This window comes from Phalacrocorax aristotelis, chromosome Z (assembly GCF_949628215.1).
Source record: "Phalacrocorax aristotelis chromosome Z, bGulAri2.1, whole genome shotgun sequence".
In the NCBI taxonomy this organism is placed as follows: Eukaryota; Metazoa; Chordata; class Aves; order Suliformes; family Phalacrocoracidae; genus Phalacrocorax; species Phalacrocorax aristotelis.
In genome coordinates, this window is record NC_134311.1 from 72,282,822 (window position 1) to 72,310,703 (window position 27,882).

Below are 27,882 nucleotides of genomic sequence, written 5' to 3' on the forward strand. Positions count from 1 at the left end.
ACCAAACAGATTCCACCCTGAGAATATAGGAAGCAAATAAAAAGAAATCAGGTCTTACCATTTATAATAATCTCATGATTTTGAGAGCCTGCCTTGTGATATCTGAATGATCAGACTTGGCAATACCATATCACCCGCAGGGAAAAATTTTCTAACTATCAAAGAAATTTTCCCTATTCCCTGAAACATGTACTCACAATGCTTATTAGTGTTACCTTTTCTACTTCTAGTTCTTCCTGTGTTCTCACAAGTTATGTCAAATAGCTTTCTGCTGAAGACATCGTAAGTCCTCACGCTGCATCCAAAACAATTTAAAATACATTATTTTTATCATAGACAAAGACATACACAGTCCATCACTCCCTGTCTCTATAAAATCTGTCCCACAGACTGCTTTAGAAATCTAGCTTATTTTACTTTAAGGACATCTATCAAAAGAAACAACTATTAGTTAATATACTTGTTAAGTTACTACATACAAATAGAGAGATATTTTGCCTATAGTGGTTTGTAAGAAACCACTTATACTGGTTTGTAACAAAAATTATTTACATATACGGCTTTGCCTTTAAGGGTGACCATGGCGTACAAGTGTGGCAAGGGGCAGATCAAGTCAGAGAGAGAAGTTACACAGAGGAAATTTTGCATGCTTTATGCTATGTGTTCATGTTGATAGTTTTCTGCCCCATAATGTTACTCCGGGTTTAACTGACATGTATACTGCTCACACTGATGCATACAGCAATGCTGTGTAACTTACATTCTCTGCATAGATTCTTCTACAGTGCCCAGCATTTTGGTGTGGAAGTAACTAAGTTCAGAAATAAAGCAATGAAAGTGGAAGTTGGATTAATAACTAGCCTATCTGGCCAGTGTGGTATCAACAGTCATGCCACTGCTGATCATGTCTGTACAGAAGGTCTGACCGTGAGCTCTGCAGACCTCATACATAATGATTTTTTTTTCTCCATCTGAGTTAGAGTAGACAGATAATTTCACCTCAGTGCACAGACACAGAAGTATTGTCACAATATAAGGTAATCTAACCCAAACAAATTGATTGGAGCAACATGCTTGAGGGTACTTAAGCACTACAGCTGAAAGACATCAAAATCTGTTTCAAGCCAGTATATCCACTACATCTCAGCCCCACAGCAACATGCTTATTAAGAATTCCTGCAGCACCTTCCACATCACAGGACAGAAACAAGGATGTTTTCTGTAGCAACCCCCTCAACACACAAAATCCCCCTCTTTCACTCCCAGGGAACTGCTTACCAAATTTCAGACTCCACACAAGTATTCACCATTAAAGTGCCTCCTTATCTTGAAAGACTCTGAACAAAACTGAAGAATGCAGATCACCTGATTATATCTAAGCCTGCAACAGTGAACTTTAAAAAAACATAACAGAATTCTGTACAAATTATTTGCATGATCATCAAGTTTTTCAACAGCAACACTTCACTGCAGAGGCTGCATTCCTATAGTCATGACAGATTAACAATAGCGCTATCTTCTTACCAAGGATTTTAAACTTTTAAGCTTTGACAGTACTGAGATGATTAACTACAGTAAACTATGCATTAGGTGATAAAAAAAACTTATGTTACGACACATCAGCGGCATTCCTTATCTCTGTGCCTGATTTCACAACCACTATTGCCTCTGAGAAACAGAGGAAATGGAAAGACCTCTCAGGTCACTGGATCCAGAGCCTTTTCATGCAGGAAACCAGAGCAAATCCATAGCATACCAAACTCCCCCTTAAACTAATTCATGTGCCTGCAGTAGCCTTGAAGAGCTCTTATGCCTCCTTGGCATTTATCAGCCCTGATATACTTATGGAGTACTATTGAGGCTAAACAAATCAATTAATTTAGACTTCCCTTGCAGGGAGGCTCTGGGATTCCTCTGAAGAAAGTGCCATATAAATCTGGATTATTGTCAAGTAAAAGGATTTTTAAAAATTCCTATCCTCTGTGAATCTACCCATGTTAGTGAACCTCATCCTTGAAGTCCTAATGCAAAGACTTAAATTAAGGCCAGATCTTCAGTCTTGCTACTGTTATCTCTCAAACAGAAGTCAAAGCACTCAGATTAGGAGTCTAATGGGCTACTGCTTTGTTCAAGGTTTTATCAAGGTTTTAGCAATGAAATATAAAGCAAGCAGAAGAAGACCAAGTCCTCTGAAGTGCAAGTTAATGTGGAAAAATAATTAAGTATCTGGCATAAGTAAATATATCATGGCTAAGTAATGTTGGCTTGTGTTTTATCCAGATTATACTTGACTAATATCTACTTAAACATTGGGTTATAGGGAAACATGCTTCTGGGTTAGTTGCAGGAATCACTGGCTGCTCCCTCAGAGATGGGGAGCTGATACCCAACCATGACAATGCAGACAGCTGTGCAGGGGCCTTGGCAGGCAGGGCTCATCTCACTGATCTTGAGAAGTGATGCTGGTGAGGGTGGTCAGGACCACTAGAGCCCTCTACTGTCCTCAGAGCCCTGACAATATTTTTGCTACTTAGACTAGAATGTGAGAAGTAGACTTGATTACAGGACTTTTGCTATGGAAAAGTCAAGCTATGATGATGATGTAACCTTAGCATTTGATAGGAATGGGAAATACAAAACCAAACTGGCTCATAGAACATGGCATACGAACAGCTGTATTTCAGAAAATGAATCTTTAAAATAGAGCATAAAATGATACTTTTAAGAGTGTGTAGAGCTGTTTTGCCTGTCCTCAATATCTGTTGATCATCTTGTCCTGCTGAGTCAAGAGGTCTCTTAGTATAGGGTGGAAAGTCATTCAGCAGGTTTCATTACAAGACCATCACCTTGACATCAATAACAAAGCGAGTTAACCCATCTCTGCTTGGCTTCTATTGTGCAAATGCTAAAAAAAGAATTTGCGTAGTAGCTTAGATGTAGCTGTTTCCAGCGACAAAGCTGAGAAAGGGAAGGCATCAGACCAGCTTTATCAAACAGGTAAGATTCTATGGCACACAAATCCTTAGCCTACTGTGGATAAAAAATGCACTAATTAAACTAACTGGGCTAGACAGAGAGGTAAGTGGATGGAAGTTAATGGCCTGTAATGCACCGGAGACACAACAAGATGGCTGATCAGCTCCTTTGATCCCCAAGCTCTATAAAATCTACTAATACATCTTCTTCCCAAAATACATCAACAGAGCTTTTCACTAGTTCATGCTTAACAAAATGCTCCAGCAAAAGATGACATTATGTGTTGATTTAAAATTAAATTAATTAAAAGATAAGGCCAGGAAAAATTAGGCAAAGCTTAGATAATTTAAATCACAAATCAGAAATTAAGTCACCAACTGAAATTAATCTTTCACATGAATCACTTAATGTATTATACTTATTAGCTTATATTTACTAACAGAGTTGACAGTATAATAGGTACTGTCAATTTTACACTCCCAGAACCTGGATGTGTGGTAAGAGATATTTGATATTTGGAAAACAGATTTTAAAGTGTTGTAATTTCTGTTTAATTGACGACAATTAGTTATCTCAATAAACTGGATCTATGATGGCTTAAATTTCTAACACTGATTCCATTAGGAGGTTTTTCAAGGACCATCAGATAATGGAGGAGGATCTAGATGTTTTGCAAATGAATTTTAAAGCCTCTAACACAAGACAGTGCAGAGAGCAGCCTCTCAAAAGGTTAGAGGAGTGACTAAATCAGACTCCTAAAGACTCTAAGATATGAAGAACACAAGAGTTTTCTACGTTAACTCTTGTTTAAAATGCAAAAATCATGGCTGCTTAGAGACAAATATCACAGCTTTAAAATTTCCACATTTTAAAATTTCCAGAGGCTGGGAATTTAACACACGTCAAAATTAATTGTTCTCAATTACCCATCTGCTAGTAAAAAGTCACACTTTGTCTGTCCTGAATTCATGTAGCTCCAGCTTTTCTTTGATCTTGTTACATCATTCTGGCAGATTAAAGATCCCTTTGTTATAGGATCTGCTTTCCCAATGCTGGGAGTTAAAAGACCACAATCCAACTACCTAATAAGCTTTTCTTTGACAGGCTGAACAACCCTTGAACAATTCCTTGGATTTGTTTCCCAGGTCAGTTGTCCTGTTCTTAGATCATTCTTTCATTCTTTTCTGAACCCTTCCTAGTTTATCCTTCTCCTTGGCATGTCACCAGCAGTGAGCATGCCTTTCCAGGGTGGTAATTCCAGCACTGAATAAAAAAGGCTTTTTTAGCCTGTCAGTTCTTTTGCAAACTCCCTTCTCTATAGAGCCAAGGATCTCTGAGGCAGTGCAGCATTGGGGTTTCATCACTGCAGTTGTGAAGCTTTTTTTAAAATCATTGCTCCTCAAGACAGGGCTCCTCCTGTATGGATGCATGGCTTTAATTTCTTTGAACACGCACTTGGACACTGTAAGGCAGAGTGATGCCTTGTACTCAGCTACAAAGGGATCTAAATCACTCTTTGATCTGATTGTTCCATTTCTTACCACCTCCCAGTTATTTGTCTCATCAAAACATTTTATCAGCTGTGATTTTCTGTTTATTTCTTCTTCATGGATGAAAATGTAGGTTAGCACTAGACATAGTTATTAATGACTTCTGATATCCTTGCCTCAAAGGCATCTGATAGTTACATTTTATTTCCTGCCCTGTTTTTCCCCCAGCAGCCTCTTTTAATTAATACAATGCAGTAATGGAAAACTCTGTACAGCTATTAAAAAGTCACAGAGCACAAGCAGCACTCTTAAATTAATACAGAGCAGGTCCATGTCCTCCAGGGTCTTCTTTTTTATTGTAGGGGTACTCAGTGTCCATAAAAAAGTTCACAAATAAGACTTACATATTCTCTTTTAATTTTTTCTCTGTGCCTATTTTGTTGATGCTTATTTTCTCTATTGTAATACTCCCTTATAGTAGCAACTTCACGCATTACTCAGTGGGCCTTCAGTCTGCCTCTTATAACAAATATAATAAATTAAAATCACTGGCAACTAAGCAACCATTATGCTTTAATTCTGTGATTGTCTATTTTCTCAACATATATTCACTACTGGTAGTTAGATATCACTATTATACCAACTACCATTAATAACTGGCATCACCAGCATTCGCAAAAGGTGACAGTCTTTCGACTTACAGTACAAATATCCAAAACCTCAATAAACAATATATTCACAGCTAAAAGGAAACACTCATCCACCGTGTTGGCACAATGCAGTTCTCAAACCTGTTAACAAGAAGTCAGAGTGAACCTCCTGGGTCTTTTACCTTTGAAGACATATTTAATTTTATCAACTTGAGATCAGTGCTGGGCATATGCCTCTGAATGGACATGGAGACATTTTCCCAAAGCTGGGATCTGTTATAGCATTTTAGAGCTTTATACAAATGTAGGCCAAATAGCAAACTGAACCCAGACTGCAATAAGAATTTCTTTTTGAGATGTGTGCGCCATGTGAATCTCTACTAGCCTTTTGTGGTTTTGCACTCTAAAAACCTCAGTAGCTTTACTGTAGAGTCCCAAATGGCTGAAGCTTGCTGCTAAACCCAGTCCAGCACGTAAGCCATTATGTGACTGGAGAGATGCCAGCGCCCCCCTCTCCAGCACAGTGCCCTCACATGAATTGCATGTGCACGCAGCCTTATACAAGACAAGGAGTTTCATCTAAGCAATCTAAAATGCATTTTCTCTCTCTGTCAGTCTTCAAGCTCTGTTCATAATATAAAAATAAACATGTAGCTTAGAGAAAGATTAGCAGGGAACTCCACTCCTAGAAGTCTTCTCTGCCTGCTCTGGGAACATTTGAATATATAAATACCTCCAAAGCCACCTGGGAAAGACTTCCTGTGAGCTGGTTCAGAGATCTGAATTTGTTAGGCAGTATTCAATCCTCTTAGTGCTTTTACTTAAAGGACTTCAGTTATTTGTCAGACAAGATCAAATTTAATAGCAGCTCGTTATGTAAATCCAGTCCAGGGTATCTTCCACATGATGCACCACAACCTTTAAATCTAGCACTGCAAAGAAAATTACCCACAAACACCTGGTACAGTTTCTAACACTCACACTCCTTAAGCCCACAGCCTATACTATTCAATCAGAGTTTTCAGGCTTTTAGGATTCTTCTCCTCAAACATACACTTCTATCCTTGTCACAAGGATTGCCTATATCTATAGGACTTCGCTCTCATCTGTGCCAGGAATTACACTGCATGCAATCATCATTAAGTGGACTAAATTTAGTCCTCAAATCCATATTTTAAATAATGTACTATCTTGATTGGAGATGGACTAATAACTTTTTGAAACCCTTTTGAGTTCTGTTTTCTATGACTTTCTAATGTATCTGTGAGTTTCAGGGAACTGGGCTCCATAAGGTGTTATTTCCATAATTTGACTGAGCTGTCATAGAAAACTTGAAGGACTTATCTACATTTCAAGATCAGATAAAGCATTATAGCTTTTAACAAGTAGTTTACATGAATTAATGATCACAGACCTTATCTGTATGTGGTGAGAGGGTACCTATGGAGAGGGTAAATGTCTTGTCAAAGCTGCCATCCCTCTTGTCAGGATGACTGATGAAATAACTGTACTAACAAGAATGCATCTGTGTATTCCTTTGGCATTCAGTTAAGTATATCATAATATTTGATTTAAAAATTTACATGACGTGGAATTAGCAGAGTGCATACTAGCTGGGTTAAAAACTGGTTCACGGCCAGAGCCTGAAGTAGAGTGGTAAACAGAAGGAAAAATGAACAGAGATGGTTTCCAGGGCAGATTTCCAGGTACTAGTTCTTAGTCCAGGGCTGGTTAATATTTTTAGTTTGATCTACATAATTATATGTTTGCTGAGAGGGGCCAAAGATGACACAACAATGGGTGGCATGCATAAAGGAGAAACTAGGTGAGTATGCCTGGTTACGGCATTTGCACTCAAGAAGAATGTGGGTACACTGGAGAAAAGTTAGAGAAGTTCACTGAAATAACATAGTAGATGGAAAACAACTCTTGAGTGCAGCCTGAGTTCAGCCCAAAGAAAAGGAAAATGAGAGATGTCTTCGTCAATGCATGTGGGCACTTACACTACTTATAGAGAAGGGACTTGCTGGAAAAGCTTTTTAAGCTTGCTGCCAAGAGAATAATGAGTTTCAGTGGCTGAAAATTTAAGTTAGAGAAGTTCAACCTTGCAATGAGATACCATTTACCAGGGGTCAGACCAATTCAAAGTTGGAACAGTATTTCGGCATACTATAAACAGCAGCAAAGTGAAGGACTTGCCATCAGATGGAGTTTTGACAAGAAAACTGAGCATTATTCTAAAAGATAGGCTTTGACCCAGCTTTTAAAAAAAATCCTCTAGCCTGCACATGAAGGTGGGATGGGACCCAGCTCTGTTGTCCATTACTTTCTTTCTTGACTCCTAGAAGAAGATTACCCTCCCCATGCTCAGAACACCTATAGGCTTGCCTTAGGAGAGCTATGATCACAGCTTATGCTTCAATGCTTTGATTGCTCTTCTATCAGGCTCAGGAAGGAATGTTTTCTTTATACCTTTCCCAGATTTGTATTTTCTGCAAGTTTATCTTCACCAACAGACTGTCTATAGCTGAAGAGAAGCTACTTGGCAGGGCAGGGCACAATTCTGCAGTGATACAAAAGTCCCTTCTGATGCCTGGCACAAGTGTCTTGCTTAGGTGCCCAGGATCCCACACTCTATGTCAGACAGTACCTGCCCTAACTCAGACTGTGAAGACTTTAATGTTTAAATGTCTCTCTACAGCATCATGAAGTAAGAATCACTCTTGGAAACCACCAGGGTACAGGATGCCATACAGGATGCCTAATAAATTTCTTTCCCTTGGAAGAACCTGGATACAGGGTACCTTGGCCTCTCCTATCAGGAAAGGGCTCGCAGGCCCTGATCCTGATAGGAGACTTAAACCACCCACACATCTGCTGGAAAAATGGCAGAGTGAACGGCAAGAAGCCCAGAGAACTACTGGAGTGACTTGAGGAAACTTCCTAGTACAGGTGATGGAGAGCCCAAACAGATGAGAGGCACTGCTGGACCTGTTGTGACTAGTGCAGGACAACTTATCAGAGAGGTCAAGATTGGAAGTAGCCTGGGCTTCAGTGATCATTCTTTGGTAGAATTCTCAATCTTGAGGTGTACAGGATGGGTAGAAAGTAGAGTCAGGACCCTAAACCTCAGAAGGGTAAACTTTTGGGTGTTTATGGCACTAGTGCTTGTGAACTAGCTTGTGAACTAGCTAGTGCACTAGCCTGGGAAACTGTCCTCCGAGATAAAGGACCAAATGAAACCTGGGAGATATTTAAAGACATTTTTCTTAGGGCACAAGAGCTCTCAATTCCCATGTGCAGGACGTCAGGCAGGGGAGGCAGGAGGACAGTTTGGCTAAGGCAAGACTTCTTAGCCAAAATAAAACAGAAAACCAAAATGCATAGGCAGTGGAGACAGGGATATACAACCTGGGTAGGTTACAGGGATGTGGCCTGAGAGTGCAGGGAGGGGATCAGGAAAGCCAAGGCACAGCTGGAGCTGAACTTGGCTAGGGACATAACAAATAACAAGAAGGATTTCTTCAGGTACATAGGACAACAAATGAACATGAAAGAAAAGGTATTCCCCAATGAGCAAAATGGGAGACCTGGCTACAACCAACATGGAGAAGGTCAAGGCACTCAACTTTTTTGCCTCAGTCTTTACCAGCAAGTGCTCTAGCAACGCTGCCCAACTGACAGAATCCAAAGGCAGGGACTGGGACAATGAAGTACTGTTCACTGCAGGAGAAGATCAGGTTCGAGACCATCTAAGGAACCTGAATGTGCACAAGTCCATGGGTCCTGATGAGATCATAGAGTCATAGAATCATAGAATGTCCTGAGTGGGAAGGATCCCACAAGGATCATCAAATCCACCTCCTGTCCCTGCACAGGACAACCCCAAAATTCATACCATGTCTCTGAGAGCATTGTCCAAGTGCTTCTTGAATAGCGTCAGGCTTGGAGCCGTGACTGCCTCCCTGGGCAGCCTGTTCCAGTGCTCCACCACCCTCTGGGTGAAGAACTTTTTCCTAATATCCAACCTAAACCTCCCCTGGCACATCTTCCTGCCATTCCCTCGGGTCCTATCATCGGTCACCAGAGAGAAGAGATCAGTGCCTGCCCCTCCTCCTCCCCTTGTGAGGAAGCTGCAGACCACGATGAGGTCTGTCCTCAGCCTCCTCTTCTCTAGGCTGAACAAACCAAGATGCATCCGAGGGTCCTGAGGGAACTGGCAGATGAAGTTGCTAAGCCATTATCCATATTTGAAAAGTTGTGGCAGACTGGTGAAGTTCCCAGTGACTGGAAAAGGGGAAACATAACCACCATTTTTAAAAAGGGAAGAAAGGAAGACCCAGTGAACTACAGGCCAGTCAGACTCACCTCTGTGCCTGCCAAGATCATGGAGCAGATACTTCTGGAAATTACGCTAAGGCACATGGAAAGCAGAGAGGTGATTGCTGACAGCCAGGATGGCTTCACTAAGGGTAAATCGTGCTTTGCAAAGTTGTTGGCCTTCTACAACAGAGTTACAGCATTGGTGGATAAGGGAAGAGTAACTGAAGTCAACTACCTGGACTTATGCAAAGCATTTGATACTCTTCTACACCACATCCTTGTCTATATAATGGAGAGACATGGATTTGATGGGTGGACCACTTGGTGGATAAGGAAGTGGCTGGATGGTCACACTCCATGTTGCAGTCAACTACTCGATGCTTGGGTGGAGACCAGTGAAAAGTGGTGTCCCTCAGGGGCCCATACTGGGACCAGTATTATTTAACATCTTTGTCAGGACATGGACAGTGGGATTGAGTGCATCTGCAGCAAGCTGAGTGGTGTGGCTGATACTCTAGAGAGAAGGGATGCCATCCAGAGGGAGCTTGACAGGCTAGGGAAGGGGGCCTGTGTGAACCTCATTAAGTTCAACAAGGCCAACTGCAATATTCTGTACCTTGGTTAGGGCAACCCCAAACATGGTTACAGGCTGGGAAATGAATGGATTGAGAGCAGACCTGCAGAGAAGGACTTGGGGGTACTGGTGGATGAAAAACTGAATATGAGACAGCAATGTGCACACGCAGCCCAGAAAGCCAATCATATCCTGGGCTACACCAAAAGGAGTGTGGCTAGCAGGTCAAGGGAGAAGATTCTTCCCCTCTACTCCACTCTCATGAGACCCCACCTGGAGTACTGCGTTCAGCTCTGGGGCCCCTAGCATAAGAAAGACATGGGCCTACTCAAGCAGATCCAGAGGAGGGCCATCAAGATGATCAGAGGTCTGGAGCACCTTTCCTATGAGGACAGGCTGAGAGAGTTGGGGTTGTTTAGAGGAGAGAGGGCTCTGGGGAGACCTTCTAGAAGCCTTTCAGTACTCAAAGAGGGCCTGCTGGAAGGATGAGGAGGGACTCTTTATCAGGCGTCTAGTGATAGGATGTGGGGTAATGGTTTTAAACTGAAAGAGGCTAGATTTAGTCATCATCCCTGGAGGTGTTCAAAAAACGTGTAGATGTGGCACTTTGGGACATGGTTTAGGAGGCACAGTGGTGTTGTGTTGAAGGTTGGACTTGATGATCTTAGAGGTCTCTTCCAACCTTAATGATCCTATGATGCTAAGAAATTCTTTACTGTGAGGTTGGTGAGAACCTGGATTAGATTGCCTAGCAAAGTGGTGGATGCCCACTCCCTAGAAGTGTTCAAGGCCACGTTGGATGGGGTTTTGAGCAACCTGATCTTCTGGAAGGTGTCCCTGCCCATGGCAGGGGGTTTGGAACAAGATGATTTTTAAGGTTACTTCCAATCCAAACCATTCTATGACTCTATGATTCCTTACTCATGTCTCTCAAGTTCATATTTGGCAGAGAAACATTTTGCTAGAAAACAAAGTATTTGCCTAGGAGACATCTCTGGGGCTTGGAACAGGCTGTGTAAAAACCTAAGTGTTGTGTAATATGGAGCTGATCCTAATTTTCATTAAATCTTTGGAGTGAATAGTGGATTGGGAATACTCTACTAATTATTTTTCCACTGTTTGCTTTCTAGACAGAGGGGGCCCAGTCTTCTTGCAGGGACAGGAAAATGGCATACCTCCAAACATACTCTCTCAGTCCCTGCAAGATTACTTTTCCCCTCCATAAGTGAGCTAGTTTTTTTACCAGTCATTTTCTTTATTCTAATCTCTAATTTAAATGCCTGATTCTGCAAATACTTATCACCAGTTACGGTGCGTAGTAACGACTCCTCCTTCAGTTGCCTGTGCAGGATTAGATCTTGGGTGACAAGCTGTCTCCAAGGTAAAAGAAGCATGTTCCTTGACCATGCCAATCTTATTTGGCATTCATCTTGTTATCTTGTCTTCACTACCCTTGCTGGAGAGAATGTTTCTCAGTGTTACTGAGGAGCTAGCTCCTTGAGGAGCTGTACTTCATCCTTTAGTGCTAAGTGCTTGTGGAGCACTGAGGATGAATAGATTCAATTGACTTAAAGAGTGGCAGAACTGCTGATGGATGAGACCTCCAGCAGCATATCCAATGTCTAAGAAGTACAGAGGTGAGCAGGAAGCTGCAGCACCTTGCTGCTAAAGCCACTTAGCTAATTTTCTCCTCTCCCTCTTCCCTCTGAAGCACCCTAAGCATGTCCCGTTCAGGAGTATCCTTATTGCAACAACCATCCATCAGCCTCAATCAATGGAGGGCAGTAAATAAAAGACTACCCATGTTCACTGGATAGTGCATTTGAGAAATCGGAAAACACAAGACTGTCCAGTAAGTACACCCAGTCTCCCTGTGTTTACCTGACACTTCATGGTAGGAGAGTGCAACAAGAGCTGGCCCATGGTCTCAGTGTTCAGTCATGACTCCTCAGCACCAGGAAGCCTCAGGACATCTATTAAATACCAGCTCATCTCTGTAAAAGCTCTGGCCTAGATTTTACACAAATTTAGCTCAGTCACAGATTCATAACAACTCTTACTTTGGATACAGTCTCACCAGTACAAGGGCCCTGTACTAGCATTGCTCATGCTGATTTTACACAGGAAAGCTAGAGCAGTACAGGCATCTTTACATGGTCTACTCTCCACATGAGGCCCCACTTCAGACCCAGCACTGTGATGAACTGTGTAGATACCTTTGCCAGATACCTCAGATTGCCAGGGTTTTGGGTGTGAGTCCATACTCCTCACCCATGCCTGTAACTGGCAAGTCACATCCACTGAGTGCAAAGAAACAGTGGCATAAAATACATTGGCCATACAGATACTGTTTTTCCCTACTTACCTCATGCGCTGACAGACGGAGCTGCACATAAAAAGCCATCTCTGAAAGCTGTCAGAGGCACACGTGGTTCTGGAACATGAACTGAGATGATTGCTAAGACCTCAGCTTGTGTTCACGGTGCTCTCATCAGCAAGGCAGAACACAAGCCCAACACCCATCACAGCCTCTCTGAACCCCTCACTGCATGCTGTCAATCTAGCCAGAAACCCATCAATCTCATTTATGCAAAAACAAAAACAGAAAGACAGCTTCTCCTAATGGGAATAAAAATTAATTCCAGCCAAGCAGCATAGATCCTGAATTGCAAATTACGATGATAATATTTCCTTATTCAGAAGAGACAGTCTCATGCCAAAGAAATGCCATTAGCATCAGAAACCCCATCTGAATAAATCACTGGTGAAAACCCCAGGAATGGATAGAAAAGCAAAGGAGAAGCTAAGGGCCTCTTTGTAAAGAACTCACCACACCGGAGTGAAATGGACCCACAGTAAACAAGGGGCCTTTTGTTTCAAAAAGTGTATTTTGAGTAATAGGACAAATGTATTACTTGTATATTGGCAGTACTCCCAAATGCATGCTGCACAAAAGACTGGTGATATATGGCCACTGCAGACCCAAAGATCTGGGTTCTTTTCCTGGCTGTACCCCAGCCCCTGTGTGACTCCAGGAGTATTTCCTCTGGCCAGGGTTCATCTCGCCTCACCTTAGCCATCGAAGTGACAGGCATCTAGGCTAGGTGGTCAGCCTACTGTCCATGGGGAGAGACCACCCCTTCCAGAGGGCTACTTAGCTCCTCTTTTGGACACCAGGCTTACAGCAGGACAGATGGCCTCTGGATGTGCTGATCTCTCACTGCTGACTAAAGGGCAAGCAGAGCAGAGGATTAGCTCCTAGCTGTTAGCTGGCTGCAGCTGCCTGAGATGAACCTCTGTGTCTGCTATAAAAATGTAATAAGAAGTCTTCTGGATCTCCTGTCCACTTAGATGGCAAGCCACTGACTTAAGGGCTGCCTTCCTCTGCATCTGTGTATTGTTCTTGGCACAATGTACCCTGGCAGAACTAAAACAACAAATACTTCTGCACAACCCAGAAAACATACATCAGGGTCTTGCTTAGCGTAAGAAGTTAGAGCAACTGTTTGAACAGGATAAGCAGAGAGGTTACCATCCTCCCATGCCTGGATGTCAAGGCAGTGGGAAGGCACTGCCCGATTCCTACATTCTCTGAGCACAGGAGCTGTAAAAGCACAATAAGATTTTAGCTGTGTTGTACAAGAAAAGGAATATCCTGAGCACTTCTCACTATGCTTCCTTTTGTAAAGGCTGATCCTAATCTGCTTTTTAGAATAGCTGCTGCTTGTTGAATTATGGAGATTGTCAGGCCAATTTAGGCTTCTTGGCAAACTGACAAGAACAATTCCAGAACTCAGATGGAGTTAACTTCAAGAGAAAAATGTCATTTTAAGAAGAAAGTTAGATGTTACAGTATTGCAAGCAGAACACCATCCTTACTAGTATAAATGAAGACAACCCATCTGGTTTCATTGTCAGAATAGAGAGAAATACATGAGAATGACTATTTGGGACTGCACCAAAGGTCTCTGTAGCCAAGTATCTTATCTCCAAGAGTACTAAGCAGCAACTGCTTTAAAACTGTAAGACCATCAGCAAATATAAGTCTATCACCTTGTATGCACTCAGAGCTTCCAGCAACTCGCAGTCATGAGCTGAATCAGATGGTTTGTCCTTCCCACAGTAAACTGGCCCTGCATGAATTTATCTGTTCTCCTTTGAATCCATGTATACCTCTGCCCTCCAGATCACAAAGAAAGAGAGGTTCCACAATTTTATTATGTATCATATTATTCTGTTTTAAATTTGTCTTAGTCCTGCTACTCAATAACTTCATAAGGTCTCCCTCATTCTTGTGTTCCAGGCAATAATGAACCTCCTTTCACTTTCTCTATGCCATTCAGGATTCTACAGACCCATACCAAGTCCTTCTCCCTTGTCTGCTTTAGGAGGCCTAGTCTAACTCTCTGATACAAAAGTCAGTATATATGTTCTGGACCTTTGCCAACCAGGGTTGGGGTACAGTAACCCTGGATGTACATACAGACTGGGGAATGAGAGGCTGGAGAGCAGCTCTGCAGAGGGACCTGGAGGTTCTGGTCGATGGCAAATTGAACATGAGCCAACAGTGTGCCCTGGCAGCCAAAAGGGCCAACCGTGCCCTGGGGTGCATCAAGCCCTGCATTGCAGCCGGTGGAGCTAGGGGATTGTCCTGCTCTGCTCCACACTGGTGTGGCCTCACCTCAAGTGCTGTGTGCAGTTTTGGGTGCCACAGTACATTAATGATATAAAGGTACTAGAGAGCGGCCGGAGGAGGGCCATGAAGTTGGTGAAGGGTTTAGAGCGAAAGCCGTACGAGGAGTAGCTAAAGTCTCTTGGTTTGTTCAGCCTGGAGAAGAGGAGGCTGAGGACAGACCTCATCATGGTCTGCAGCTTCCTCACAAGGGGAGGAGGAGGGGCAGGCACTGATCTCTTCTCTCTGGTGACCGATGATAGGACCCGAGGGAATGGCAGGAAGATGTGCCAGGGGAGGTTTAGGTTGGATATTAGGAAAAAGTTCTTCACCCAGAGGGTGGTGGAGCACTGGAACAGGCTGCCCAGGGAGGCAGTCACGGCTCCAAGCCTGACGCTATTCAAGAAGCACTTGGACAATGCTCTCAGAGACATGGTGTGAATTTTGGGGTTGTCCTGTGCAGGGACAGGAGGTGGATTTGATGATCCTTGTGGGATCCTTCCCACTCAGGACATTCTATGATTCTATGATTCAAACCTTCCACAGCCTAACACATTCTTCTTCAGAGTCCGCAACCAGAACTGCACACAGAAATCAAGATGACAGTTTATCACAAATCGTTTTATTCTCTTTTTAATTTTCTATTGTTGTTCCAGTGCTGCTTTATATGTAGTTTTCTCTTTTGTTTCTACTGTATTCAGCAGTACACTTTTTCTTTCATAGTAATTCCCATCAATTTTTGTTTTGCTTTTTTGACGATTACTGAGCACTACCAAATGTTTTAAAAGAAATACATAGTTAAATGACTTCAAGATCACTTTCCTTAATAACAGCAATCTCCTTGGAGCCCAGTGCTGAGCTTTTCTCAACAATGAATTTCATTAGTCCTTTTATCACAGCCAAGAGCCCTTGGCATTCATTCAAAAAAAGGTGTTCCCTTAAACTAAATACCAAACAACTTGTATTGGCAGTTCAGAATATTCACAAGAGAGTGTAACTTTTTCAGCCCAAAGAACACTAGTGCAAATGTCCACCTGTAGCTTGCAAGCATGTATAGATTAACTTAAATGGCAGGTGGGCAAAGATGCAGCTACTTGTAAGGCCATCTCCTAGGCACCCCCACTGCCTGTCCTCCTCAAGGAATTCCTAGGCTTGGGGTATTTAGGGTAGAAGATTTAGTGCATAATCATGCTATCTCCAATTCTCAACCACTGGTTACCTGTAGCACCATGACTGATCTTTATTTTAAAAAATAAAGACAATTATTAGTGCCCAACAGAAGAGTCAGCTTTTACTTAAATAAATAAAATACTAACACTCAGAAAAAAAAAGACAGCTCTCCTGCTAGAGACAATAGGGAGATTGACTGGGTCAAAACATCTAGTCCTTCTCACAAATCTAATGACTGCAGTCTGACTGTTCTGTGGTCTGTCTTCTTCCTGCATCCAGGAGAAGGCTCTGTTGCTTTTGGGATAGTGTTCTTTTTTCAGCCCCTCTCTGCTTTGTGTCAGAGTTAATGGTAAGACCTGGTGGGACATCTCTGCAAGGAGCAGATGCCCTGGAGATGTGCAGGTGTGGTACTGCTGTTAACTTCACAAGCTCTGAGAAAAAGACAGTGGAGACTTAAAATAATTTGGGATTTTCATTGTTCATATGTATTCCCTTGTTAATTAACCACACCCATCTGATGCAAAGTTGAGGCTTTAAGGTCACTGATCACTACATGAGAATGCCAAAAATGTGACCCTACAGCAGCTACTAACAGCGGAGAAGAGTAGAGTCCCTAGTGAGTCCCAGAGGCACTTTCAGGGGATCTGAGAAATTTATTGAGTAGTCTACTGAGAAGATAATGTTGAGGAACCAACACTATCTGAGTGAGAAAGACCCTAGGAAAACTTGTCTCACAACTGGCCTCCTCTCTTTGGGAATTCCCCTGGGAAGCAGTGGTTATGAGGGGGAACTACCACACTGCTGTCCCCTGACTAAGAAGCTATTCATGATAGTCAGCACTTCAGGTAGAGCTAGAAAGTCAAAGAGGGTGAGAGAATGGAAGAGAGAATGGTTATTCACAGTGACATTACTATCCCATCTACACAGGAGTAAAGGCAGAGATGTGAAGACAAGAATTCAGAATACAGCAGTCTGTGTCTGTAAGCAAGAAGAGATACTGAACAGGAGGAAATGCAAAGTTGTTGATATGGGTTCCCATGTTGTTAAAAAAAAGTATAAGCTGAGCAGGTAGATGTAATGCACACAGCAAAGTAACAAAAAAAAAAAGGTGAAAAAACATCAACTTGTAAGAGTTCTTTTCTATTCCCTGAACATGACAGTGGTATTACTGGACAGAGATTAATATGGAGTAACATAGCAACCCTTGAACCTTATATTTATTGCTAGTCAAAATTATCCCATGTCCAATCCCAGACACTACAGCAGGGAAAGTGTCTTTTCACAACATCCAGGACTGATGTGCCTAATGGAGAGCTTGTCCTTTGAGACACCCATGGAAGGTGTCTCCTAACAAGAAAGCAATGAGTTTACAGCTAGAGAAGCCTTTCATTATTAACTTCTGGCAAAACATAACATATCTAGTCTTTTAGCAATTAGAAGGGAAGAAACAGAAATCAGAGCCCATCAAGTAAGGAAAAAAGGATAAAGTGGTACTTCTAGAGGTAAATCCTTGACCAAAGGGAGAGTCAGCACTGTCTAAACCAAAAGCCCTGGCTAAAGCTGCCTATGCCTATGCATTTCTGAATGCTTATGTCATGGAACATAAAAGCTGAACCCCTATTTTGAGTTAAATCTCAATTTACTGCTTTGAAATTAGGTGAGTCCCTGCTATGAGATGCAATCCATGCCCCAGAGTATTATATGATTTGATCTCAGTGCACCTGTTCAATACTTAAAATCTCTCAATGATCTTTTGCATTTGTTACTTACAAGAGCCATACCCCACTGCAAACAGGTCCTTGTACTTTGGATTCCTGTAATGACAAAATATATATAAGATTGCATTTATTATTAACCATATAGTTCCACAGAAACGCACAGCATTCCACACATTATTATCAATCCATTCTCACAGGACTGCATACAGTCTGAGGGCTCGACCCTTTGAAGATATGCAGCAGTAAAGTTTGTGAGTAATTCCTCTAGACTCAAGATGCATAAAAAAATAAAACATCAGAAGACCACAGCAGTAAATGAGGAGGATAAAAAGGGCACAGACAGATATGACGCCAATCTCCAGCACTTCTTATCCATTTCATAATCATGGAAAGTTTACTTCTAAAATGAGGTCTTTGAGGAAAAGAAGTCAGGAATGTGTCAATTTCTATCTTTCAGGGGCAAGAAAAAAGTAGTTTCTAAACCACAACAGAATAACACCCAGTAAACTTACCTTCCCCTGCTGTTATTAAATAATGAGGGATGCTTCAACAGATAGCTATCGGTTCATTAATTCATGATCATTCCCACAGAACAGGAACGGAAATTCCCTTCCGACCCAGTTGGTGAACAGTATATTTGCTGAGGCATACTGACTATGAGCAATTAGCCATCTACTATGTTTTCTGAAGTCCCTTTATCTGAAAAACATCTACTTTATTTACAACCTCTGCTGTGCACGAACAGTTACTGTAGGGTTTACATGGGATAAAGGTCAGTACTGCTGCTGTCCTGGAGCTCACACAGCACAACTAGTGGATAACAATTCTGTGAAACTAATGTATGTTAAAATTGTCTAATGAGTATTTTTTCTGACTTGATGTTCTGAATTGATAAAATAAAACCACTCGTCTTTTAATTTCTCCTCTCCTTTTTCACTTGGGCTATACCTAGACATCCTAATACTCTTGCTCTATCTACTAAATGCACTGTCACTGCTAACAATGTAAGAATAAAAATTAAATTAGAAAGGCTTATTACATAAGGCAATTTAGGGTCATTCTTCCAATTTCAGGGCCATCTTTCTGTTATCATTTCTTGGAGACAAGAATAACAGCAGCACAAATTACCTATAAAAGATGCCTTTTCTCCCAATTTTACATCTCATTTTACTGTTATTTTGTAATTCTCATACAACTGCATCCTTGATATTCTACTAAAGTATAATTACTGCAGTGGCTTGAAAGGACAGAGGAATCCTGCTCTGTCTCTCCATAGATCCCCTTCAGCAAGACACAGAAGTGTTGACACTCCCCCACAAACAGGTGAAAGGCCTAGCTGCAGGGGAGCACAAGCCAGGAGCTGACTATTATGTCTCACGCTCAGTGCATGAACCAAGCCAGTTCTGGGGAGATTCAAGCATTTTAAAAAGTAAAAGGACTCATTCACGTTGGTGATGAATGTTTTTTTCATGGTAATAACCATGGCAATAACATCTCACAAAAAGAGTTGATTTGAAAGTGTCAGTGATTGGTTTTGGACTGACCAGAAATAAATATGCAAAATCGACTGCACAGTGAATGCCTACGGAACTGATCTGTATAAGATCACAGTACACAAATACCACTGTTGTCTGGGCAGCAATTTAATATGTATCATACATAAAGGTCTTCTCTAGCACCAATGCTTCAGCATCTTATAGTCTATGATGATACATGTTCGGTATATGCAATGTTTGTATTTCCCTTTTTGCTGCTTTAATTCAGTTGTGTTGATACTTGTTGAAAATACAGTCACTATCCCTTCTCCTCCCCTGTGATTTTCAGGATTGACTCCTACAGCATACTGTCAGAAGATATGACATGTCTATCCCAGCTTTTCCAAGCAGGGACTCCTTTTCTCTGCCAACTGCGCTCACTTTCCCCTAATGCTGCACAGAGCCTGCTATGCTTTTACCTTTTGCTGAATGGCACAAGCCTGGCACATTCAGCCTTTCACAAGGTGCTTTGCATACAGAAGCACCAGGCATGCCTAGGTGCTGCCAAATTAGCTACCTATAATTCAAAACAGTGCTCCCAGAGAAACCAGCCCTGCCCTCTAAGGTGCCATGACATTCAATTCCATTCCCCTGCTAACAGTCGAGAACAAGTTTGTAACAAAGAGACTTACCAGGAGATGGCAGTAACTGCAAGTCTCTTGGTTTTGTCATACTGAAACTTCCAGAGTGGAAGGAGAGTTCCTTGCTGGTCTCTGTATTCATCCGAGGCATCCTCAAAATATTTGAAATCTAAACAAAAAAAAAAATCAAGGAAAAGGTCCCCGTGAATAAATTACCATCATGCAGTGCCATGGAAGCTTTAAAATACACTGTTATCCTCACAGCCCCTGCACAACCCAATTCTTAGTATAAAAACTATCTTGGTCTTTAGATCTTGACTCCAAATGAGCACCTAACTCCTGTAAATGCATTTTACCAAGCACCAAGTCCTCACACTTTTGTGTGATCTGATGCTGATGAAAGCTGGTGATCCAAAAGCAGACAAAGGATGAACAAGAAAGCAGAAGCCTGGAGTGAAGGGTGACCTCAGGCCACTCCTAGAGCTAGATGAGGCCTTTTGGGAGGGAACTGAGCAGAGATAGCAAAACCCTTGCAAAGTAACATTGAGACTGTGTATGTCACCTCAGCTGTGACCTGTATACCAGCAGAGAGATGCTTGGCACTGGCTGCTGTTATTAGGAGGGAAGTACCTGCTGAGGGAGGGAAGTGCCACAGGGAGGGCAAAACTGACCAAACCTGCTGGCCCCAGCCTGCTCAGAGTGGGGCTGATATGGTATACCTTTTGAATGCTCACTATCTGCTGTCCTGTTTGCCTTGTGTGAGTCAGCAGGTTCCTAGCCCTGCTCATTTTAGCTCTGTTTCTCTAGTCTAGTCTAGTCTAGTCTACCCTTGCTACAGCTGCGGCCACTCATTTGCAGGAGTTCTGTCTTGAGTCAGAAGCATCTCCCAGCAGGGCCATACCTTGTGCAATGTCATCGAATGTGTTCTGATTCACCATCCGCTCCATTATTTTAGCAGCCTTTGAGATTTTGGTTATATCATCACTCTGTTGAAGAGAAAAACAAGGACAATAAAATATATTTCCTGTCTGTTTACAAGCCCTTCAGACTCTGTGTGACTGAAAAAAATTGAGTCATTTGATCTTGAATACAGAATAATTTGAAGCTCCTCAGACCAGCACCTAATGATAAGGGTACTTGAATTAAGGCAATGACTTTATTATAAGTTTAGCAAGGTGCCATCCACAGCTAAGATGCAGTAACTTCATTGTTTGTTCCTGATTTAGCTCAATTGGAAGGTGCTTATCTGTGAAGACAGTTAAAGACTTGTTTTCCTCAACTCATCCAAGCTACCTCATGATGGGATGAGCTAAAAACACACACATGATCCCTCCGCAATCTCACTTGATAATAGCTCATAAGCTTCAGTAATGAAATCATAGATGCTAGATCATGCATGAGCATCCTCTCATCTCTATCTGGAGAGCTCTAAGGTCTCATGTAGTAAAGACCACAGTATTTAGAAACCCTTCAGTCACTGGATAATTCCATCTTGATGCATTTATAGATCCATAAGCTCATAAAATATATAACCTACTTGCAAAGGACAGTTTTCTGTCCAGCTCTTGTGGAAATTGTTTTGATACTGTGGGAAATCCCATCCTCTGGGCCATGGAACACCGCAATTGGGCAAGTCTGTGTATATGAAGGTTTGCAGATGTATCCTCTGATATGCAAGTACTGGAAACCTTTTGGGGAGTGGCATCTTGCAAGGCCAGCAGTCCCTAGGTAAGTGTAACAGTAATATCATGTAAGGCTAAGATTGCTGAGGAAACTATGCCAAAATTAGAAAACTTGAGCATGGATATAGCAAAAATGTGGCCAATGGGGAAAAAGTAATTAGGGGCAGGTTGCTGATATGGAAAGAGACAAGGGCAGAGAAAGGCAACAAACCAAGTGGATGAGGGAAGAAGTAGTATGGACAAATGCAGGAAAGGCAGCATAACAGAGGCTGTTTGACTGTCAGCAGGTGGCTGGCTAGTATGCTTGTCTGAGAGAGCCCTGTGCCCAATCACCACAGTCTTAGAACCATCTTCTTACTAAACTCTATTCCTAACTATTTTTTGTGTGAGTATGCTCTCTGTCCTCTGTGTGTATATGTGCAATCACTAGCAGAATCCAAGCTGGATTAACCAGCAAGTGGGACAAGAAGCCTGGGTGCCAGTAAATCAAAGGACAGAGCTGAAAATTCCCCACACTCTGCTGGGCCATGAGGATGATGCCAGCACAGCTCTGCGCAGTGATGTGAGAATGCCCAGGTGTATGCAGCATGCTCTAACAGCATGCTGCTCCAAGGCCCTGAATCCCCATCTACTACTACTTCCCCAAAGCCCCTTCAATGTTTCAAAGCCTTTCATCTTTCCTCAAACCCCTGCTGGGGACTGATGGCTGCCAGTTCAGCATGATTTACTCCACAGTGAGGACACTGAAAAGAAACTTGTCATCCTTGACACAGTTCAGAGAGTGCCCTGAACATGAAAAGAAAAAGTGAAATGACTTGCCAAAACTACACCGCGCCATCACAGTCAGAACCGAGAACATGACTTCAATCATGTGCGTCCCAGCCCCCTGCTTCTTTCCTGGGCTCTGCACAGACTCAGAGGAGACTGAGAGGCTTGCTTCAAAGAGCATGGAGCCCAAAGGACTACATAAAGATAACAGGACAAAGGAGGAAAAGACAGACAATTCTACAATCTGCAACACTTTTTATAAACCCAAAGTTTGTCTACATCTTCAGTAATGTACAGAGCCATCTTCTCTCATCTCGGAAAAGATAAAGCAGGACTTGGAATCAAGTTCAGAGAAAGGCAACAAGGATGGTCCAAGTCTCGAATGGTTTCTGTACCAGGAAAAACTGAGTAGGCTGGGACTTGCCAGTCTGGAGAACAGATGCCTTGGGGGAGACATGAGACAGGTCTATGAAATCCTAAATGGCCCAGAGAGAATGGATAGGGACTGACTGTTCACTGTCTCTTCTGTTAAAATAGTAGGGGTGTCAAGTGGAGCTACTGGAAGTCAAGTCCACAAGAGGAGGTGACTCTCACAAAAGTATGACACATCTGTGCAACTCCTTGTCAAAGGGTGTTGTAGATCCAAGAATTTTAGAGGGTTTCAAGGAAGACTGAACAAGTACTTCCATCTGTGTGCCAAAGCACATCAAGCTCAGGAAATAGCTGGAAATAGTTGAAGGCTGGAAGAATATTTGGGACTGGGACACACTCTTCCTGTGTCCTTACCCTTCCTTATGCATTCACTTGTGGTTAGAGCCTTAATCTGAATCACTGTGGTCAGTCTCATGTTCTTCAGGTTTTCCCTGGGCCTGTGGGAGGCCTTCTTGAGAACAGCATAGAGAACTTACTGTCATGTTCAGAATTTAAGAAAGCACAGGAAAAGATGTTTTCAAATTTTAACACAGCATGATATTCCCTAAACATTAGGAATTAATAAGTATTAAGAGAAATTAAAAAGGGAGAGAAAGAGGATGCTTGAAACATCTCAGGTAGAAATCAATACTCTCAATTGCTGGGATTTCTCTCTTCAAGCTGTCATTATTGCTTCTGCCACAGTAAGACTCGTCTTTCTCTAAAACACTCCTTAAAAAAAAGCAATTCACCTTTGCTAACACTTGCCTGGCAATATTGGGATCACTGGTTGCTACCAGCAACTTGCTCAGAGTAAGCTCAACTGACAGAGGTCAAATGTTGAAAAGACTAAAATTTGATTTAGAAAAAAGAGAAGCACAATAAAAACTTTTCTCTCCAACATTGTAAAAGTCATAGTTACAAGGTATAATGAACAGATACCCTGGAGCCCTGCTGGTTCATCAGGTGAACTAGGTAGGCTGTCTTCCATTCACCTATTGTGCAGGCAAAAAGTTCTCTTCCATTTTAACATGTACCTGCTACTGGAAGGAGCTGGGGAACAATGGCAGTGCTGTACCCTACAGACATGAGCAGGATCACAGCTTTTGTTCTTACACATCCAAGGAAACTTGCACTGCAAGCATTCTGAACTTCCAATCTGAGACATCATTCTGGACTGAAGATCAGAAGACGAGGCTTACTTTATAGGTTCTCAAAGATGAATGCTAGATCCTGCCTCACCTATATATTTTTTGTTTATCAGAGGAAAGCAGGCTTTAAACAAACAAAAAAACCCTGTAAATATAGAAACAATGTATTTTTCAATGGAATTTTTTCTGCAATGCAGGAAACTCTCCAGATGAATCAAAAGAGCTTTAAGTCAGCCTTCCTGTTAGGTAGCTATGCTGTTAGGAATGCAGATATGAATAACTATGGTTTTGGCATTAAACTGGATCAGGGTATGTTATTTTCATATTGGATTCTGTCCTATTTCAGGTTTGATTTATTCTGTATGTTACTGAAATAAATCTTCAATGGAAGTGGTAGGCCTAATTTATCCTTTTTTTTTTTTAAATATCTGTTTAAAACTTTTTTTTCTGTTGTAGGCCAACTCTGGGCTAGCTAGCCAAATGTAATGAAAGCTCATCAGCTAACTAATTAATTTTGTTTATTTCTGTGCATAAATTATTTTTAGAACAGCAATAATGTTAATGGAATGATACGTAAGATGGATAATGGGCTAGTACTTTGAAAATAAATTTATTGGTCTTGCTCTACTATTCATTAACACTAATTGCTTCATATTTGACTTTCAGCAGCTGACCAGTTGCAATGTGTAACTCCAGTAAACTGAAGCATGAAAAAAGGCTTCTACTGGTATATAACTGCATAACCAGAAGACAAACCCCACCCTAAAACCAGTGCAGTAACTGCTCATATCTCTGGCAATACATGTACTGCAATGCATGTACTGGCAATACTAGAAGACCTCCTGGCTTGCAGAGAAAAAAGCACAGGACAGGGGTGTTGTCACCTCCTTCCCTGTGCTGTAAACACCCACTGCAAATCCCAAATAAAGTCCCCCGGGTTGAATCCTGTCAAGTAGTTATCAATTTCCAGAATTGTACTCATCTGTTAATTTTCACAGTTTTCTTCTAATTCTGATACTCGTAAACAGTAGGTTGAAGACAAGGGAATTGCTAACAACACATTCATTTCTTGGGATGACCAGGAATAGCTGAAGAATAATGTGAAGGTTAATTGCATTTGAATTTCAGCTGTTATTTCAAAACTAACTGTGGTCACCCAATAGCTTCCAAATGATAATTATGACCTTGTGGGATGGGCTGTCTCACCAGACATATTACCAGAAAGGGGTAACGCTATAGTAAGACAGACAAGTCAGGACCTCACATGATGCAGGAATGCACATTTCTCTGTTAAATATCAACTTTGTTTGGACTTTTTAAGAAACTGTTCAACCACTTCTACCTCAGAGATTAGAGATTGTTCCACTGCAGTAAGTTCCAGCTTTACATATTCCTAACTGGTTCACATCCATCTGTATTTCTGTCTACACTATCCTCTACCTTAGTAATTCTTCTCTGTCTCTGCTAGCTACCTCAGATTCCCTCTCTACCTTTGCATTACCAGATAAATATGCTAAGATTTTTAAATCTTTTGTATTCAAGCTTTCCATTTCTTATATTCTTTTCCATATCTATGCAGGCTTGTAATCTATCATCTTTGAAAAGGGGTGATCAAAATCATATATTCCTGTACTACTCCAGATAAGGTGTCACCCTGCCTTACATAACAGAAACAGTATTTCTCTGCTATCCCTTACACAATATGTTCCAGCAATGCACTTCTCTTCTCACAGCCATATCACAACTCATGGGCCCATACACTCATGTTTTCCTTGTCATTTCAAACTGTAAGCGTTCCAAGATTGCTTTGATACTTCAAAATGCACAGTCTTCCTCTCCACTGTACGTATGTATTTAATCTGTACTAATAACAACTTTTCTGGTTTATCTAAAGATTTCCCAAAGGCACTATAGCAATAGCTTTACAGAATTTAGCTAAATTACCTTTACTATACTTTCCTTGTTAAGGTGAACCACAACTTTTCTGTTGTCAAAGAAAGACATGAGATTATTTGGACACAGACTACCTTTGGTAAATGTGTTATTCTATTCCATTTCATATTTACTTGCAATTCTCTATTCTTTCCTTCCATATTAATTCTATTGCCTCATATACTGGTAAAGGTCAGAATAATTGAACCATTTTTACCCCTCTTACATATAATAACTATACCTTGTTATACCCCAATTACATAGCTCCACCCTTCTTTAGATAGATTAATTAAAAATCTGTACTATCAGACTTGTGATTTCATGCCTTGTCATCTGAGGGTGAGCAGAGCTAGCCCGCACCAACTTAATTGCATTAAGCCCTTTGCATTTTGCTTCGACCTCAGATACTGTCATTTCTACACTCATGCAACAACATTAGGAGGGTTGTATAGAATCAGACCAAGAGTATCTCTGGGCCAGAATCCTCTCTGTAATCATTGCCATAAGCAGATGGCTCAGGAACAGTGAGAACAGGACAAGCAGATGCTACACTTCTGCCTAGTTTTCTCTGCTTCCAACTATTTTCAGCTCAGAAAATTTCGTATCATTCCTCTTTGGTATTCTGTGTTCTCCACATTCTGTTTGCTGCCTTTATTGAAAACCGAGGAATCATTTCAAATATTGTATCATTGCTCTCAGATGTAGCACATCCTCCTCTCTCCAGATCCATTTGAGTGATGGACGTACTGAGAGATTTCCAAGAGTTCCTCAACACAGTCTCCAGTCAAACACTTTCTGTTATTCTGGCTTTCATTCACCCATATACTTCTTTATATGATTCTCATCCTTCCTTCTGCTAGAATCCCTGGTTATGTCCATTCCTTTTTCTGTTGGCTGCCTCTCCCTTCTGCTTTGCTAAACAACATCTTCCTTGCTTTTTCTCCTCATTCTTCAGTTCAGTGCATGGCTTCATTCTATGTCTTTTCCTAGTGAGAAGCTTCTACTCCACTGTCAAGGCTTCTCTTCTCTTCTCTCTTCTCTTCTCTTCTCTTCTCTTCTCTTCTCTTCTCTTCTCTTCTCTTCTCTTCTCTTCTCTTCTCTTCTCTTCTCTTCTCTTCTCTTCTCTTCTCTTCTCTTCTCTCTTCTCTCTTCCCTTCCCTTCCCTTCCCTTCCCTTCCCTTCCCTTCCCTTCCCTTCCTTCCCTTCCTTCCCTTCCCTTCCCTTCCCTTCCCTTCCCTTCCCTTCCCTTCCCTTCCCTTCCTTCCCTTCCCTTCCCTTCTCTTCTCTTCTCTTCTCTTCTCTTCTCTTCTCTTCTCTTCTCTTCTCTTCTCTTCTCTTCTCTTCTCTTCTCTTCTCTTCTCTTCTCTTCTCTTCTCTTCTCTTCTCTTCTCTTCTCTTCTCTTCTCTTCTCTTCTCTTCTCTTCTCTTCTCTCTTCCCTTCCCTTCCCTTCCCTTCCCTTCCCTCTTATCTCTTCCTTTGGCCACATTCTTCCATGGATCACATTCTTCCTCTCCAGTCATATGTTCTCTTGACCTCTTATTCAGTACCAGTGCTGCTTTTCATCCATTGTTTTCAAATCCTCATCTGATCCCTAACATCATCTCCAGCTGTGGCTCTAGTTCTTGGATCTTTTTCTTCATAGTCTCCTACCATAGCAAGAGCTTCCACCAGAGATCCACCTCTGGTAATATTCACTCATTTTGTCCTCTTCTTCCCTTTGGGTTCAATCCAGTGCTTTCTCGGTATCTATCACAGTCTTTTTCTTCCTAGTACCTAGCCTGAGGGAAACAATGGGGGAAGTCAATTGCAGCTCCTAGCCATTGCATCCTTGATCCAGATCAGCCACATCTCCTGTTTGATGTTCCATAGTTCACCTTCCACAATAATCAAAGGCAATATGTCTTCAGAAGGTGTTTAGCTGGAAAGGCTCTGTTTCGATTATCACATGTGGTGCAAAGTATGTAACCTGTAAGTTGGCAGTTCCACAAACCCCATTTCTCCACTTGCGAACTTGAGACCAGAAGCACAGATTCTGATGCCATCAACTTTCAGTTTCCATAGAACTGCACATGACCAGATGTACTGCCTGTGGTAAGTCTGATTTTAGCCCTGGATTACTTCAGGTTGCATTTTTCCAGTTAATGACTGCAAAATTCAGTAGTTTTTTTTCATACACTTCAAGCTGGTCCATCAGCCTCAAAGAGGGCCTCAATTTGGGACACTGGCTCTGCATAAAGCCTTCCGTTTC

General features: G+C 41.8%; 1 protein-coding gene across 1 annotated transcript in view; it reads right to left on the reverse strand.

Annotated features, from left to right (window-relative positions):
* The window catches only part of DNAI1 (dynein axonemal intermediate chain 1), a 151,848-nt gene that overhangs the window by 96,573 nt on the left and 27,393 nt on the right, over positions 1-27,882 (reverse strand). Inside the window, exons 10-12 of the mRNA XM_075079030.1 lie at positions 20,591-20,675; positions 19,741-19,858; positions 17,626-17,669 (exon numbers count right to left, since the gene is read on the reverse strand). Of these exons, the coding sequence (XP_074935131.1) occupies positions 17,626-17,669; positions 19,741-19,858; positions 20,591-20,675 (247 nt within the window). The remainder of the gene's footprint in view (positions 1-17,625; positions 17,670-19,740; positions 19,859-20,590; positions 20,676-27,882) is intronic.